Source organism: Lucilia sericata, unplaced genomic scaffold (genome assembly GCF_015586225.1).
Source record: "Lucilia sericata isolate MDLA Ls3-8-SP2 unplaced genomic scaffold, ASM1558622v1 Contig000450F_arrow, whole genome shotgun sequence".
NCBI lineage: Eukaryota > Metazoa > Arthropoda > Insecta > Diptera > Calliphoridae > Lucilia > Lucilia sericata.
This window is the reverse complement of record NW_023994465.1, coordinates 122,497-136,513: the sequence shown is the minus strand read 5'-3', so window position 1 is coordinate 136,513 and position 14,017 is coordinate 122,497. Positions and strand designations below refer to the sequence as shown.

Sequence of the window (14,017 nt, the reverse complement as noted above, 5' to 3'; positions counted from 1 at the left end):
TTCTGTTCTAGTTCTGTTTCTAAGTTCTGTTCTAGTTCTGTTCTAGTTCTGTTCTAGTTCTGTTCTAGTTCTGTTCTAGTTCTGTTCTAGTTCTGTTCTAGTTCTGTTCTAGTTCTGTTCTAGTTCTGTTCTAGTTCTGTTCTAGTTCTGTTCTAGTTCTGTCTAGTTCTGTTCTAGTTCTGTTTCTAGTTCTGTTCTAGTTCTGTTCTATTCTGTTCTAGTTCTGTTCTAGTTCTGTTCTAGTTCTGTTCTAGTTCGTTCTAGTTCTGTTCTAGTTTCTGTTCTAGTTCGTGTTCTAGTTCTGTTCTAGTTCTGTTCAGTTCTGTTCTAGTTCTGTTCTAGTTCTGTTCTAGTTCTGTTCTACTGTTCTGTTCTAGTTCTGTTCTAGTTCTGTTCTAGTTCTGTTCTAGTTCTGTTCTAGTTCTGTTCTAGTTCTGTTCTAGTTCTGTCTAGTTCTGTTCTAGTTCTGTTCTAGTCTGTTCTAGTTCTGATCTAGTTCTGTTCTAGTTCTTTCTAGTTCTGTTCTAGTTCTGTTCTAGTTCTGTTCTAGTTCTGTTCTAGTTCTGTTCTAGTTCTGTTCTAGTTCTGTTCTAGTTCTGTTCTAGTTCTGTTCTAGTTCTGTTCTGTCTGTTCTAGTTCTGTTCTGTTCTGTTCTAGTTCTGTTCTAGTTCTGTTCTGTTCTAGTTCTGTTCTAGTTTTGTTCTAGTTCTGTTCTAGTTTGTTCTAGTTCTGTTCTAGTTCTGTTCTAGTTCTGTTCTAGTTCTGTTCTAGTTCTGTTCTAGTTCTGTTCTAGTTCTGTTCTAGTTCTGTTCTAGTTCTGTTCTATTTCTGTTCTAGTTCTGTTCTAGTTCTGTTCTAGTTCTGTTCTAGTTCTGTTCTAGTTCTGTTCTAGTTCTGTTCTAGTTCTGTTCTAGTTCTGTTCTAGTTCTGTTCTAGTTCTGTTCTAGTTCTGTTCTAGTTCTGTTCTAGTTCTGTTCTAGTTCTGTTCTAGTTCTGTTCTAGTTCTGTTCTAGTTCTGTTCTAGTTCTGTTTCTAGTTCTGTTCTAGTTCTGTTCTAGTTCTGTTCTAGTTCTGTTCTAGTTCTGTTAGTTCTAGTTCTGTTCTGTTCCAGTTCTGTTCTATTCTAGTTTTGTTCTGCTCTAGTTCTCTTCACTTCCACTACTGTTCTTTTTCGCAATCCTTTCTATTTAATTGCTATTTTTCTTAACATAACTGTATTATTTTAATTTCCTTATTTAACTATCATTTCGGGTTGTCCTTTCTTTGTTAAGACCTTTGCCCTCTGTTTTTTCTTTCTGAAAACTTTTAATGGGCTTATGTCCATATTTTCGCTTGCCTTCAGTGCAATAAGTAAAAAAAGACCATAAATAAGGAAAAACCCAGGAAAGTATTTAATATTAAAATTTAATTTATATTTTTTTGCAACATTTCATTGAAAATTCATGTGAAAAATAATGTTGCAAAGAAAAGAAAAATTAAATGAAATAAAAATAAATCAATGTTGATTTCTCTACTCTCGTTTGTTGGCAATATTTTGTACTAAAGACTTTTGGTTTAAATTTTCATTTTATTCATTTAGTTCGTTTTTTTTTTATTTTGTTGCTAACAAAATAATCTTTTATTATTACAAAAGCCATCAATATTCTTTGGTTACTCCTAGATGTCAGTTCAGTAATATATGAAAGCAGACAGACAGACAGTCTACTGCACAAGTACTCTTCCACATGCTGTTGATGATGATGACGGTCATCATTGGAAAGGTTGGTGTGTGTTTTTTGCGACATATTTGTGAAAAGTTTTCGCATAGTTTTTCTTTTTAAATCTATGGATTTTTTCTTATTTTCTAGAGGGTATTAAAATGCAATATTCATTATTTACCTAGAGTTGGTTATAGGGAAACGAAGATAAATGTTACATATGAACATTTTCACAAACAAAAACTCTGTTATAAAATTCATTTTCTGTCCGCTGCTATAGTTATTGAATATGTAGCAGTGCATACTTTGAGGGGGCGAGATTAAATAAGAATATTGATGTTTTTATTTGTTTAAGGAAAAATATTCAATGAAATTTAAAAAAATTCAAGAATAATAAAATAATATATATTAAACGAGGGTTGGAATGAAAGTAGAAAGTATAGAAATGAAGAGAAGTTAAGGAAATTTAGTAGAACTTAACAATAACTAATCTAGAACTGAACCAAAACCGAACTAGTCCAGATCTAGAACAGAACTAAACTGAAACAGAACTGAAACCGAACTGAACTTAAACTGACCTGGAACTTAACTAGAATTGATCTGAACTAGGAATGAACTGAACTAGAACTAAACTAGAACATAACTAGAACAGAACTAAAACCGAACTAGAACAGAACTAAAACTAAGCTAGAACAGAACTAGAACACGAACAGAACAGAATAGAACAGAACTAGAACAGAACTAGAACAGAACTAGAACAGAACTAGAACAGAACTAGAACAGAACTAGAACAGAACTAGAACAGAACTAGAACAGAACTAGAACAGAACTAGAACAGAACTAGAACAGAACTAGAACAGAACTAGAACAGAACTAGAACAGAACTAGAACAGAACTAGAACAGAACTAGAACAGAACTAGAACAGAACTTGAACAGAACTAGAACATAACTAGAACATAACATGAACAGCACTAGAACAGAACTAGAACAGAACTAGAACAGAACTAGAACAGAACTAGAACAGAACTAGAACAGAACTAAAACAGAACTAGAACTGAACTAAAACAGAACTGAACTATAACTGAACTAGAACTGAACTAGAACTGAACTAGAACAGAACTAGAACAGAACTAGAACAGAACTAGAACGGAACTAGAACAGAACTAGAACAGAACTAGAACAGAACTAGAACTGTAGGCTCGAACTCACGAATTGAACTAGAACTAACATATCCAATATTAATTGAAAAAATTATTGCCCCGAGTGAGGCTCGAACTCACGACCTTAAGATTATGAGACTTACGCGCTGCCTACTGCGCCATCGAGGCTATGACTAACAGCTGGAAGGCGTAAAGTCCAAATATTGAAGTCTCGAAAGCATTTTTGTTAATTTTCGCTTTTAATTTAATAAAAATATTTGAAAATAGTCTTGATCTTTAACAAAATATTACAGATATTTTGTATTTAATCAGAGAAAGCTTGGTTTAATAAGTAACTTTAGAAGGATACAGTTACTTTTTTTGAAAAAAAACTAAATGCCCCGAGTGAGGCTCGAACTCACGACCTTAAGATTATGAGACTTACGCGCTGCCTACTGCGCCATCGAGGCTATGTAGGTCAGACTTAAGGACAAATTGAAAAATTTAAGTCTCGAATAATATTTTTTTTAAATTTTCTTATAAAGGTTTAAGAACTTTTTAAAATTCAATATTTGTAATTTCCGTTGTTATATATTAAAATTTTAACGAAATTTCAACAAAATATCCCAAGATATTAAGAATTTTATGTGCGCAATTAAGTGTTAATGAAATATTGTGTTGATTTTCTAAAGTTATCGAGAACACAAGAATTTTGTAGTAATTGAAATTGGGTAAAATCAAATGCCCCGAGTGAGGCTCGAACTCACGACCTTAAGATTATGAGACTTACGCGCTGCCTACTGCGCCATCGAGGCTATGAGATTTGGAATTTAAGTAGAAATTTTGTTTCTTTTTTCCGAGAATTTAAAAGGAAAATAATCTTTTTTTTTAGAATTTCTTCCTAATACCTGAGATTTTCCTTATTAGAAAAGCTTAATTATTGCACTAATTAGAGAAAACTGTCAAGTTTTATATAGAATTTTTATGAAAGAATTTTATTCGTTTTAGAAAAAAACTCATGCCCCGAGTGAGGCTCGAACTCACGACCTTAAGATTATGAGACTTACGCGCTGCCTACTGCGCCATCGAGGCTATGCCAACGCAGCTGACAAATTGAAACTGCGTGGCAGAGAGTTTATATGTTAATTGGTTGTTTATTTACATTTGACTTTTAACAGGGGATTTTGGTATGTATTCGTTAATGTTAATAACATATCTGGGGTGTTTGTTTTGGTATTTACTTTCGTCATCGTCTTTATCAGTTGAAAAGAATTAAGATTGTTTTTTTAAATAGACAACAACAATAATATTATTAAAAAAACTAAAAATAATATAAAATACAAATAGTAGAGAGAACGATTAAGAGAGATCACATGTGAACACACTAAAGGCAAAAACAACATATACAGTTTGTTTACAATAGAAACTGCCGACGACAAGCGTTAGTTGAAACAATAATTTGACAATTTTTTAGGTATAACTAAAGAAATTAATTATTTTTAATGGATTTTAAATTGCGAATTGAATAAAACCAAATAATTTAAAAGAAAACAATAAAAAAATAATTAATTTATTTAAACACAATGGGTCTAAAAAGGAAAAAAAAAATATTTATAAAATTTTCGCCAATATTTTAGTGATTTTACGACAAAAAAATTCTTTTGTTTCTCACGAATGATACCTTTTATGGGAGAACAGTATCAAGAAGAGTAAATAGCCGTCATCAACATCAACTTTAGCTAGAACCTTGAACAAAGAACAACAAAACTGCTTAATTGTTGTTGAAATGTTAAGTGCCTCGATGGCGCAGTAGGCAGCGCGTAAGTCTCATAATCTTAAGGTCGTGAGTTCGAGCCTCACTCGGGGCATGTTACTTTTTTTTCTATATCTCATTCAATACTTAAATTATTCAATAATATTAATACAAATATTAGAGCAGCATACTTTTAGGAGTTACAAACTTCAAGCATAAAAGTGTTGTAGGAAAAGTATATGTTAAAGAGACTGAAATCGGCTTAATATTTAGCAGATTGTTTATTTTAACCCTATAGTTCTTTGATAAAGAAGGACCTAAGGAAAGGATTACAAACTTAAACTAGAAATCTTTAAAACTTTAAGAGTTTTGGAAACTTAATATTTCTTAAGACTTTAAAGCAAACATTCCACATTTTATTTTTCAGATAAAATCAGGACTTCATAGCCTCGATGGCGCAGTAGGCAGCGCGTAAGTCTCATAATCTTAAGGTCGTGAGTTCGAGCCTCACTCGGGGCATATGACTTTTTACAAACACAATCAAACTAGATGGGAAATATCAATTCAAATTAGATCAAAGGACGACTAAATATAAAATATGAAAGCCACGTTTTTGATTAAAAATTCTTAGCCCCGTTATCATTGAAATCGGCCTAAAGCCTAAAAACAACTACGACATTTTTAAGCATTTTAATTCCAAACTACTAGAACATTTCTAAAACGTTTAAGAAAGATTTTTAAAAAATTCACTTTTCTAATTCTTCTATTTCATAGCCTCGATGGCGCAGTAGGCAGCGCGTAAGTCTCATAATCTTAAGGTCGTGAGTTCGAGCCTCACTCGGGGCATTTGTTATTTTTCACAGGACAAAATTGCATTAAGGAAATTTGCAACTTCCAACCATACACCACTCAGGGCTATTTTGTTAAAGTTTCTAATATATATAAAGAATTCGAAAAGCTTTTAAAAACTTAAGCTTAAATTTAAGAAATTTAAAACAATTCCATTTTTAACTTGGACATTTAGTATATATCCTTGAGCCTTTCATCGTGAGTTCGAGCCTCACTCGGGGCATTTGATTTTGTTGCACACAACTAAAAGTATTACAACAGAATTGCAACCAAGAGAAATTGCAAAAAATCCTTAAAAAACGTTGCAAATTTCTTTAAATCAAAATTGGCACGATTTTTCAAAAAAACGGTTATTACCTTAAATTATTTTGTTAAAAATTTTTAATGAAAACTAATGAAATATTTTTTCTAAGAAAATTGCATTCGAGACTTGTAATATTTTTAAGAAATCTTTAAAACCAGTTTTTCATAGCCTCGATGGCGCAGTAGGCAGCGCGTAAGTCTCATAATCTTAAGGTCGTGAGTTCGAGCCTCACTCGGGGCATTTAATTTTTTCTTAAAATTTTTACTTTCTAAATTGTCTTTAAAGAAAAATATTTAGCTAAATTCAGATGAAGTCTAGATTATAGTCTCATCAATAATAAATTGAAGTCTTTAGTCTAGTCTATAGTCCAGTCTATATTCCAGTCTACAGTCTAGTCTATACCCTAGTCTATATTCTAGTATATAGTATAGTCTAGTCTATAGTCTAGCCTATAGTCTAGCCTATAGTCTAGTCTATAGTCTAGTCTATAGTCTAGTCTATATTCTAGTCTATAGTCTAGTCTATATTCTAGTCTATAGTCTAGTCTATAGTCTAGTCTATATTCTATTCTATAGTCTAGTCTATAACCTAGTCTATAGTCTAGTCTATAGTCTAGTCTATAGTCTAGTCTATAGTCTTGTCTATAGTCTAGTCTATAGTCTAGTCTATAGTCTAGTTCTATAGTCAAGTCTATAGTCTAGTCTATAGTTTAGTCTATAGTCTAGTCTATAGTCTAGTATATAGTCTAGTCTATAATTTAGTATATAGTCTTGTCTATTGTCTAGTCTATAGTCTAGTCTATAGTCTAGTATATAGTCTCGTCTATAGTCTAGTCTATAGTATATAGTCTAGTCTATAGACTAGTCTATAATCTAGTCTATAGTCTAGTCTATAGTCTAGTCTATATTCTAGTCTATAGCCTAGTCTATAGTCTAGTCTATAGTCTAGTCTATAGTCTTGTAGTCATCTAGTCTAGTCTATAGTCTAGTCTATAGTCTAGTCTATAGTCTAGTCTATAGTCTAGTCTATAGTCTAGTCTATAGTCTAGTCTATAGTCTAGTCTATAGTCTAGTCTATAGTCTAGTCTATAGTCTAGTCTATAGTCTAGTCTATAGTCTAGTCTATAGTCTAGTCTATAGTCCTAGTCTATAGTCTAGTCTATAGTCTAGTCTATAGTCTAGTCTATAGTCTGCTATAGTCTAGTCTATAGTCTAGTCTATAGTCTAGTCTATAGTCTAGTCTATATCTAGTCTTAGTCTAGTCTATGTCTAGTCTATAGTCTAGTCTATAGTCTAGTCTAAGCTAGTCTATAGTCTAGTCTATAGTCTACGTCTATATTCTAGTCTATCGTCTAGTCTATAGTCTAGTCATAGTCTAGTCTATAGTCTAGTCTATAGTCTAGTCTATAGTCTAGTCTATAGTCTAGTCTATAGTCTAGTCTATAGTCTAGTCTATAGTCTAGTCTATAGTCTAGTCTATAGTCTAGTCTATATTCTAGTCTATAGTCTAGTCTATAGTCTAGTCTATAGTCTAGTCTATAGTCTAGTCTATAGTCTAGTCTATAGTCTGTCTATAGTCTAGTCTATAGTCTAGTCTATAGTCTAGTCTATAGTCTCGGTCTATAGTCTAGTCTATAGTCTAGTCTATAGTCTAGTCTATAGTCTAGTCTATAGTCTAGTCTATAGTCTAGTCTATAGTCTAGTCTATAGTCTAGTCTATAGTCTAGTCTATAGTCTAGTCTATAGTCTAGTCTATAGTCTAGTCTATAGTCTAGTCTATAGTCTAGTCTATAGTCTAGTCTATAGTCTAGTCTATAGTTCTAGTCTATAGTCTAGTCTATAGTCTAGTCTATAGTCTAGTCTATAGTCTAGTCTATAGTCTAGTCTATAGTCTAGTCTATAGTCTAGTCTATAGTCTAGTCTATAGTCTAGTCTATAGTCTAGTCTATAGTCTAGTCTATAGTCTAGTCTATAGTCTAGTCTATAGTCTAGTCTATAGTTAGTCTATAGTCTAGTCTATAGCTCTAGTCTATAGTCTAGTCTATAGTCTAGTCTATAGTCTAGTCATAGTCTAGTCTATAGTCTATAGTCTCGTCTATAGTCTAGTCTAGTTAGTCTATAGTCTAGTCGATAGTCTAGTCTATAGTCTAGTCTATAGTCTAGTCTATAGTCTAGTCTATAGTCTAGTCTATAGTCTAGTCTATAGTCTAGTCTATAGTCTAGTCTATAGTCTAGTCTATAGTCTAGTCTATAGTCTAGTCTATAGTCTAGTCTATAGTCTAGTCTATAGTCTAGTCTATAGTCTAGTCTATAGTCTAGTCTATAGTCTAGTCTATAGTCTAGTCTATAGTCTAGTCTATAGTCTAGTCTATAGTCTAGTCTATAGTCTAGTCTATAGTCTAGTCTATAGTCTAGTCTATAGTCTAGTCTATAGTCTAGTCTATAGTCTAGTCTATAGTCTAGTCTATAGTCTAGTATAGTCTAGTCTATAGTCTAGTCTATAGTCTAGTCTAGCTATAGTCTAGTCTATAGTCTAGTTTATTGTCTAGTTATAGTCTAGTCTATAGTCTAGTCTATAGTCTAGTCTATATCTAGACTATAGTCTAGTTTATAGTCTAGTCTAGTCTATAGTCTAGTCTATAGTCTAGTCTATAGTCTAGTCTATAGTCTGGTCTATATTCTAGTCTATAGTCTAGTCTATAGTCTAGTCTATAGTCTAGTCTATAGTCTACTCTAGTCTATAGTCTACTCTAGTCTATAGTATAGTCTAGTCTATAGTCTAGTTTATAGTATAGTCTATAGTCTAGTTTATAGTATAGTCTAGTCTATAGTCTAGTTTATAGTATAGTCTAGTCTATAGTCTAGTCTATAGTTTAGTCTATAGTTTAGTCTATAGTCTAGTCTATAGCCTAGTCTATAGTCTAGTCTATAGTCTAGTCTATAGTCTAGTATATAGTCTAGTCTATAGTCTAGTCTATAGTCTAGTCTATAGTCTAGTCTATAGTCTAGTCTATAGTCTAGTCTAGTCTATAGTCTAGTCTATAGTCTAGTCTATAGTCTAGTCTATTGTCTAGTCTATTGTCTAGTCTATTGTCTAGTCTATTGTCTAGTCTATAGTCTAGTCTATAGTCTAGTCTATAGTCTAGTCTATAGTCTAGTCTATAGTCTAGTCTATAGTCTAGTCTATAGTCTAGTCTATAGTCTAGTCTATAGTCTAGTCTATAGTCTAGTCTATAGTCTAGTCTATAGTATAGTCTATAGTATAGTCTATAGTATAGTCTATAGTATTAGTCTAGTCTATAGTCTAGTCTATAGTCTAGTCTATAGTCTAGTCTATAGTCTAGTCTATAGTCTAGTCTATAGTCTAGTCTATAGTCTAGTCTATAGTCTAGTCTATAGTCTAGTCTATAGTCTAGTCTATAGTCTAGTCTATAGTCTAGTCTATAGTCTAGTCTATAGTCTAGTCTATAGTCTAGTCTATAGTCTAGTCTATAGTCTAGTCTATAGTCTAGTCTATAGTCTAGTCTATAGTCTAGTCTATAGTCTAGTCTATAGTCTAGTCTATAGTCTAGTCTATAGTCTAGTCTATAGTCTAGTCTATAGTCTAGTCTATAGTCTAGTTATTGTCTAGTTTATAGTCTAGTCTATAGTCTAGTCTATAGTCTAGTCTATAATCTAGACTATAGTCTAGTTTATAGTCTAGTCTAGTCTATAGTCTAGTCTATAGTCTAGTCTATAGTCTAGTCTATAGTCTAGTCTATAGTCTAGTCTATAGTCTAGTCTATAGTCTAGTCTATAGTATAGTCTATAGTCTAGTCTAGTCTAGTCTATAGTCTATAGTCTAGTCTAGTCTATAGTCTAGTCTATAGTCTAGTCTATAGTCTAGTCTATAGTCTAGTCTATAGTCTAGTCTATAGTCTAGTCTATAGTCTAGTCTATAGTCTAGTCTATAGTCTAGTCTATAGTCTAGTCTATAGTCTGGTCTATATTCTAGTCTATAGTCTAATCTATAGTCTAATCTATAGTCTAGTCTATAGTCTAGTCTATAGTCTACTCTAGTCTATAGTATAGTCTAGTCTATAGTCTAGTTTATAGTATAGTCTATAGTCTACTCTAGTCTATAGTCTAGTTTATAGTATAGTCTAGTCTATAGTCTAGTTTATAGTATAGTCTAGTCTATAGTCTAGTCTATAGTTTAGTCTATAGTTTAGTCTATAGTTTAGTCTATAGTCTATAGCCTAGTCTATAGTCTAGTCTATAGTCTAGTCTAGTCTAGTCTATAGTCTAGTCTATAGTCTAGTCTATAGTCTAGTCTATAGTCTAGTCTATAGTCTAGTCTATAGTCTAGTCTATAGTCTAGTCTATAGTCTAGTCTATAGTCTAGTCTATAGTCTAGTCTATCTAGTCTAGTCTAGTCTATAGTCTAGTCTTTAGTCTAGTCTATAGTCTAGTCTATAGTCTAGTCTATAGTCTAGTCTATAGTCTAGTCTATAGTCTAGTCTATAATCTAGTCTATTGTCTAGTCTATTGTCTAGTCTATAATCTAGTCTATTGTCTAGTCTATTGTCTAGTCTATTGTCTAGTCTATTGTCTAGTCTATTGTCTAGTCTATTGGCTAGTCTATTGTCTAGTCTATTGTCTAGTCTATTGTCTAGTCTATAGTCTAGTTTATAGTATAGTCTATAACATAGTCTATTGTCTAGTCTATAGTATAGTCTACAACCTAGTCTAGTCTATATAGTCAAGTCTACAGTCTAATTCTATAGTCTAGTCTTTAGTCTAGTCTATAGTCTTATTTATGGTGTAGATTATAACCTATAGACTAGACTATAGACTATAAACCATAAACTAGCCTATAGCCTTGACTATAGGCTAGTTTATGGTTTATAGTCTATAGTCTAGTCTACAGTCTAGTCTACAGTCTAGTCTATAGTCTAGTTTATAGTTTAGTCCATAGTCTAGTCCATAGTCCAGTCTATAGTCTTATTTATGGTGTAGATTATAACCTATAGTCTATAGTGTGATTTTGTAGTTTTTTTGAAAAAGAAGCAGAATAAACAAAAATTCGAATAAAACTCACCGTTTCCTTTAAACCTCATTAAGTCGTAAAATATCTGGAAAAAAAAAATACGAAAAATATATTAAAATATGTTAACTAAATAGTACATTATTGGAAAATATAACAAAATTAAGCTAAACTAAACCAAATTATGTTTGACTTCTTAAATTTGTTAAGCAAACAAATTTACATATGCATATGTATGGTCTACTTTTAGGCTTAAAGAGATTTGTACATTAGAGCGAAACACAGATGAATACAAATGAGCTTTAAAATATACAAAACATGCTTAGTGATATGAATAATAGTAATGTGGGCTTTGAAAGGTATTAAAATTAAACAGTTTGAATTGAAATGAAGTCTATAGATAGTAAGTTAAGCAAATGATGGTCAATCGTTAAGGCGCTGCAATTGATATAATATTAAAGTCTACTTTGGGGAGTTAGTTTAAGTACTTATTACTCTAGAGATGTCTATTTCTGAATTAAATATTTAAAAATTTTTACGCAATCAAATTATTTTTAAATTGCTACAATTTACTATTTTTTATATAATAAAAATATAACGTGCAAAAATTCATTCATTCTTCCAATTTTACAATAATAAATACAAACTATTTTGATCTCCATGAACCTGACGCTGTATAATTTATAAAAAAAAAAACACAACAACATAAAAAAGATCCGACACTGTCACACTTCCCTTTCCGTGGTCTCAGCCACTAACAAAGTTAATGATTAATTTCTATACACATTCATTAATGGACTCAATTTCTACGCCTAATAACGTCTGCTATTGCTGGTGTCTATAAGTTCGAATAGAACATTTATTTTATTTTCATTCAATTTTTTTTCATCATTCATAAATTGTTTTCATTATAGTTTTGCACACACACACGCACACATACACATTTAACAATTTTCTATTTTTTGCTCTAGTTGTTTTTTTCTGTATTTTTAAACGACTTAATTAGTTTTTGACTTTTTTGATTTCTCTCTTATATATTAAATAATAATAAAAGTTTATTTTTTCTACATTTTTTAATTTAATTTCAATAGAATAAATTGTTGCATGAATGAATGGCAAACAGAAAAAAATTGAAAGTGTTTTATGAAAAGAACATGATACAAAAGTAAAAAATTCAATGGAATTGTTGCTGAGGCAAACTATATTGGATGATACTAATTGGAAGCTATCGACTACTAAAGGTTTTTCTAAACAAATTTTTATTTCTCTAGAAACATCTTTTCAAAATAATATCTGGTGCAATTCTAGTCCAGTTCTAGTTCTGTTCTAGTTCTGTTCTAGTTCTGTTCTAGTTCTGTTCTAGTTCTGTTCTAGTTCTGTTCTAGTTTTGTTCTAGTTCTGTTCTAGTTATGTTCTAGTTCTGTTCTAGTTCTGTTCTAGTTCTGATCTAGTTCTGTTCTAGTTCTGTTCTAGTTCTGTTCTAGTTCTGTTCTAGTTCTGTTCTAGTTCTGTTCTAGTTCTGTTCTAGTTCTGTTCTAGTTCTGTTCTAGTTCTGTTCTAGTTCTGTTCTAGTTCTGTTCTAGTTCTGTTCTAGTTCTGTTCTAGTTCTTTGCTAGTTCTGTTCTAGTTCTAATCTAGTTTTAGTCTAGTTCTAATCTAGTTCTTTTCTAGTTCTGTTCTAGTTCTGATCTAGTTCTGTTTTAGTTCTGTTTTAGTTCTGTTTTAGTTCTGTTCTAGTTCTGTTCTAGTTCTGTTCTAGTTCTGTTCTAGTTCTGTTTTAGTTCTGTTTTAGTTCTGTTTTAGTTCTGTTCTAGTTCTGTTCTAGTTCTGTTCTAGTTCTGTTCTAGTTCTGTTCTAGTTCTGTTCTAGTTCTGTTCTAGTTCTGTTCTAGTTCTGTTCTAGTTCTGTTCTAGTTCTGTTCTAGTTCTGTTCTAGTTCTGTTCTAGTTCTGTTCTAGTTCTGTTCTAGTTCTGTTCTAGTTCTGTTCTAGTTCTGTTCTAGTTCTGTTCTAGTTCTGTTCTAGTTCTGTTCTAGTTCTGTTCTAGTTCTGTTCTAGTTCTGTTCTAGTTCTGTTCTAGTTCTGTTCTAGTTCTGTTCTAGTTCTGTTCTAGTTCTGTTCTAGTTCTGTTCTAGTTCTGTTCTAGTTCTGTTCTAGTTCTGTTCTAGTTCTGTTCTAGTTCTTTTCTAGTTCTGTTCTAGTTCTGTTCTAGTTCTGTTCTACTTCTGTTCTAGTTCTGTTCTAGTTCTAATCTAGTTTTAGTCTAGTTCTAATCTAGTTCTTTTCTAGTTCTGTTCTAGTTCTGATCTAGTTCTGTTCTAGTTCTGTTCTAGTTCTGTTCTAGTTCTGTTCTAGTTCTGTTCTAGTTCTGTTCTAGTTCTGTTCTAGTTCTGTTCTGTTCTGTTCTAGTTCTGTTCTAGTTCTGTTCTAGTTCTGTTCTAGTTCTGTTCTAGTTCTGTTCTAGTTCTGTTCTAGTTCTGTTCTAGTTCTGTTCTAGTTCTGTTCTAGTTCTGTTCTAGTTCTGTTTTAGTTCTGTTCTAGTTCTGTTCTAGTTCTGTTCTAGTTCTGTTCTAGTTCTGTTCTGTTCTAGTTCTGTTCTAGTTCTGTTCTGTTCTAGTTCTGTTCTAGTTCTGTTCTAGTTCTGTTCTAGTTCTGTTCTAGTTCTGTTCTAGTTCTGTTCTAGTTCTGTTCTAGTTCTGTTCTAGTTCTGTTCTAGTTCTGTTCTAGTTCTGTTCTAGTTCTGTTTTAGTTCTGTTCTAGTTCTGTTCTAGTTCTGTTCTAGTTCTGTTCTAGTTCTGTTTTAATTCTGTTTTAATTCTGTTCTAATTCTGTTTTAGTTGTGTTTTAGTTCTGTTCTAGTTCTGTTCTAGTTCTGTTCTAGTTCCGTTCTAGTTCTGTTCAAGTTCTGTTCAAGTTTTGTTCTAGTTCCGTTCTAGTTCTGTTCTAGTATAGTCTATAGTATAACCTAATATATAATCTTGTCTAGTTTCTTTTCAGTTCTAGTTCTGTTCTGGTACTGTTCTAGTTCTGTTCTAGTGTATAGTCTACAGTATAGTCTATTCCGTAGTATAGTTTATAGTCTAGTATATATAACCTAAAATCTAATATATAGCCTTATCTAGTTTAGTTCAGTTCTGTTTCAATTCCAGTTTACTTCAGTTTAGTAAGCCCACTGTAAAGCCTTTAATAAATCATGACCAAAAGCAACAAGGAAGCTAGCGCGACACCGAATCTATTCATGATTATGTTTG

General features: G+C 31.9%; 1 protein-coding gene, 1 long non-coding RNA gene and 8 other non-coding genes across 10 annotated transcripts in view; 4 read left to right on the top strand and 6 right to left on the bottom strand.

Moving 5' to 3' along the window:
- Positions 1 to 1,784, bottom strand: part of LOC119604999 (histone-lysine N-methyltransferase 2D-like) — a 35,076-nt gene extending 33,292 nt beyond the window's left edge. Inside the window, exon 1 of the mRNA XM_037957942.1 lies at positions 1,717 to 1,784. Within this exon, the coding sequence (XP_037813870.1) occupies positions 1,717 to 1,784 (68 nt within the window). The remainder of the gene's footprint in view (positions 1 to 1,716) is intronic.
- Positions 1,785 to 2,953: 1,169 nt separating this feature from the next.
- Trnam-cau lies at positions 2,954 to 3,026 on the bottom strand. The gene has a single exon. It is a non-coding gene; the product is annotated as a tRNA-Met (tRNA).
- A 208-nt stretch (positions 3,027 to 3,234) lies between these two features.
- Positions 3,235 to 3,307, bottom strand: Trnam-cau. The gene has a single exon. It is a non-coding gene; the product is annotated as a tRNA-Met (tRNA).
- Positions 3,308 to 3,579: 272 nt separating this feature from the next.
- Trnam-cau lies at positions 3,580 to 3,652 on the bottom strand. Its single transcript has one exon. It is a non-coding gene; the product is annotated as a tRNA-Met (tRNA).
- Positions 3,653 to 3,856: 204 nt separating this feature from the next.
- On the bottom strand, positions 3,857 to 3,929 carry Trnam-cau. Its single transcript has one exon. It is a non-coding gene; the product is annotated as a tRNA-Met (tRNA).
- Positions 3,930 to 4,632: 703 nt separating this feature from the next.
- Trnam-cau lies at positions 4,633 to 4,705 on the top strand. The gene has a single exon. It is a non-coding gene; the product is annotated as a tRNA-Met (tRNA).
- Positions 4,706 to 5,036: 331 nt separating this feature from the next.
- On the top strand, positions 5,037 to 5,109 carry Trnam-cau. The gene has a single exon. It is a non-coding gene; the product is annotated as a tRNA-Met (tRNA).
- Positions 5,110 to 5,363: 254 nt separating this feature from the next.
- Positions 5,364 to 5,436, top strand: Trnam-cau. Its single transcript has one exon. It is a non-coding gene; the product is annotated as a tRNA-Met (tRNA).
- A 474-nt stretch (positions 5,437 to 5,910) lies between these two features.
- Positions 5,911 to 5,983, top strand: Trnam-cau. The gene has a single exon. It is a non-coding gene; the product is annotated as a tRNA-Met (tRNA).
- Positions 5,984 to 10,822: 4,839 nt separating this feature from the next.
- The window catches only part of LOC119604998, an 86,139-nt gene continuing 82,944 nt past the window's right edge, over positions 10,823 to 14,017 (bottom strand). The window contains exon 3 of the long non-coding RNA XR_005231559.1: positions 10,823 to 10,856. This is a non-coding gene — a long non-coding RNA (uncharacterized LOC119604998). The remainder of the gene's footprint in view (positions 10,857 to 14,017) is intronic.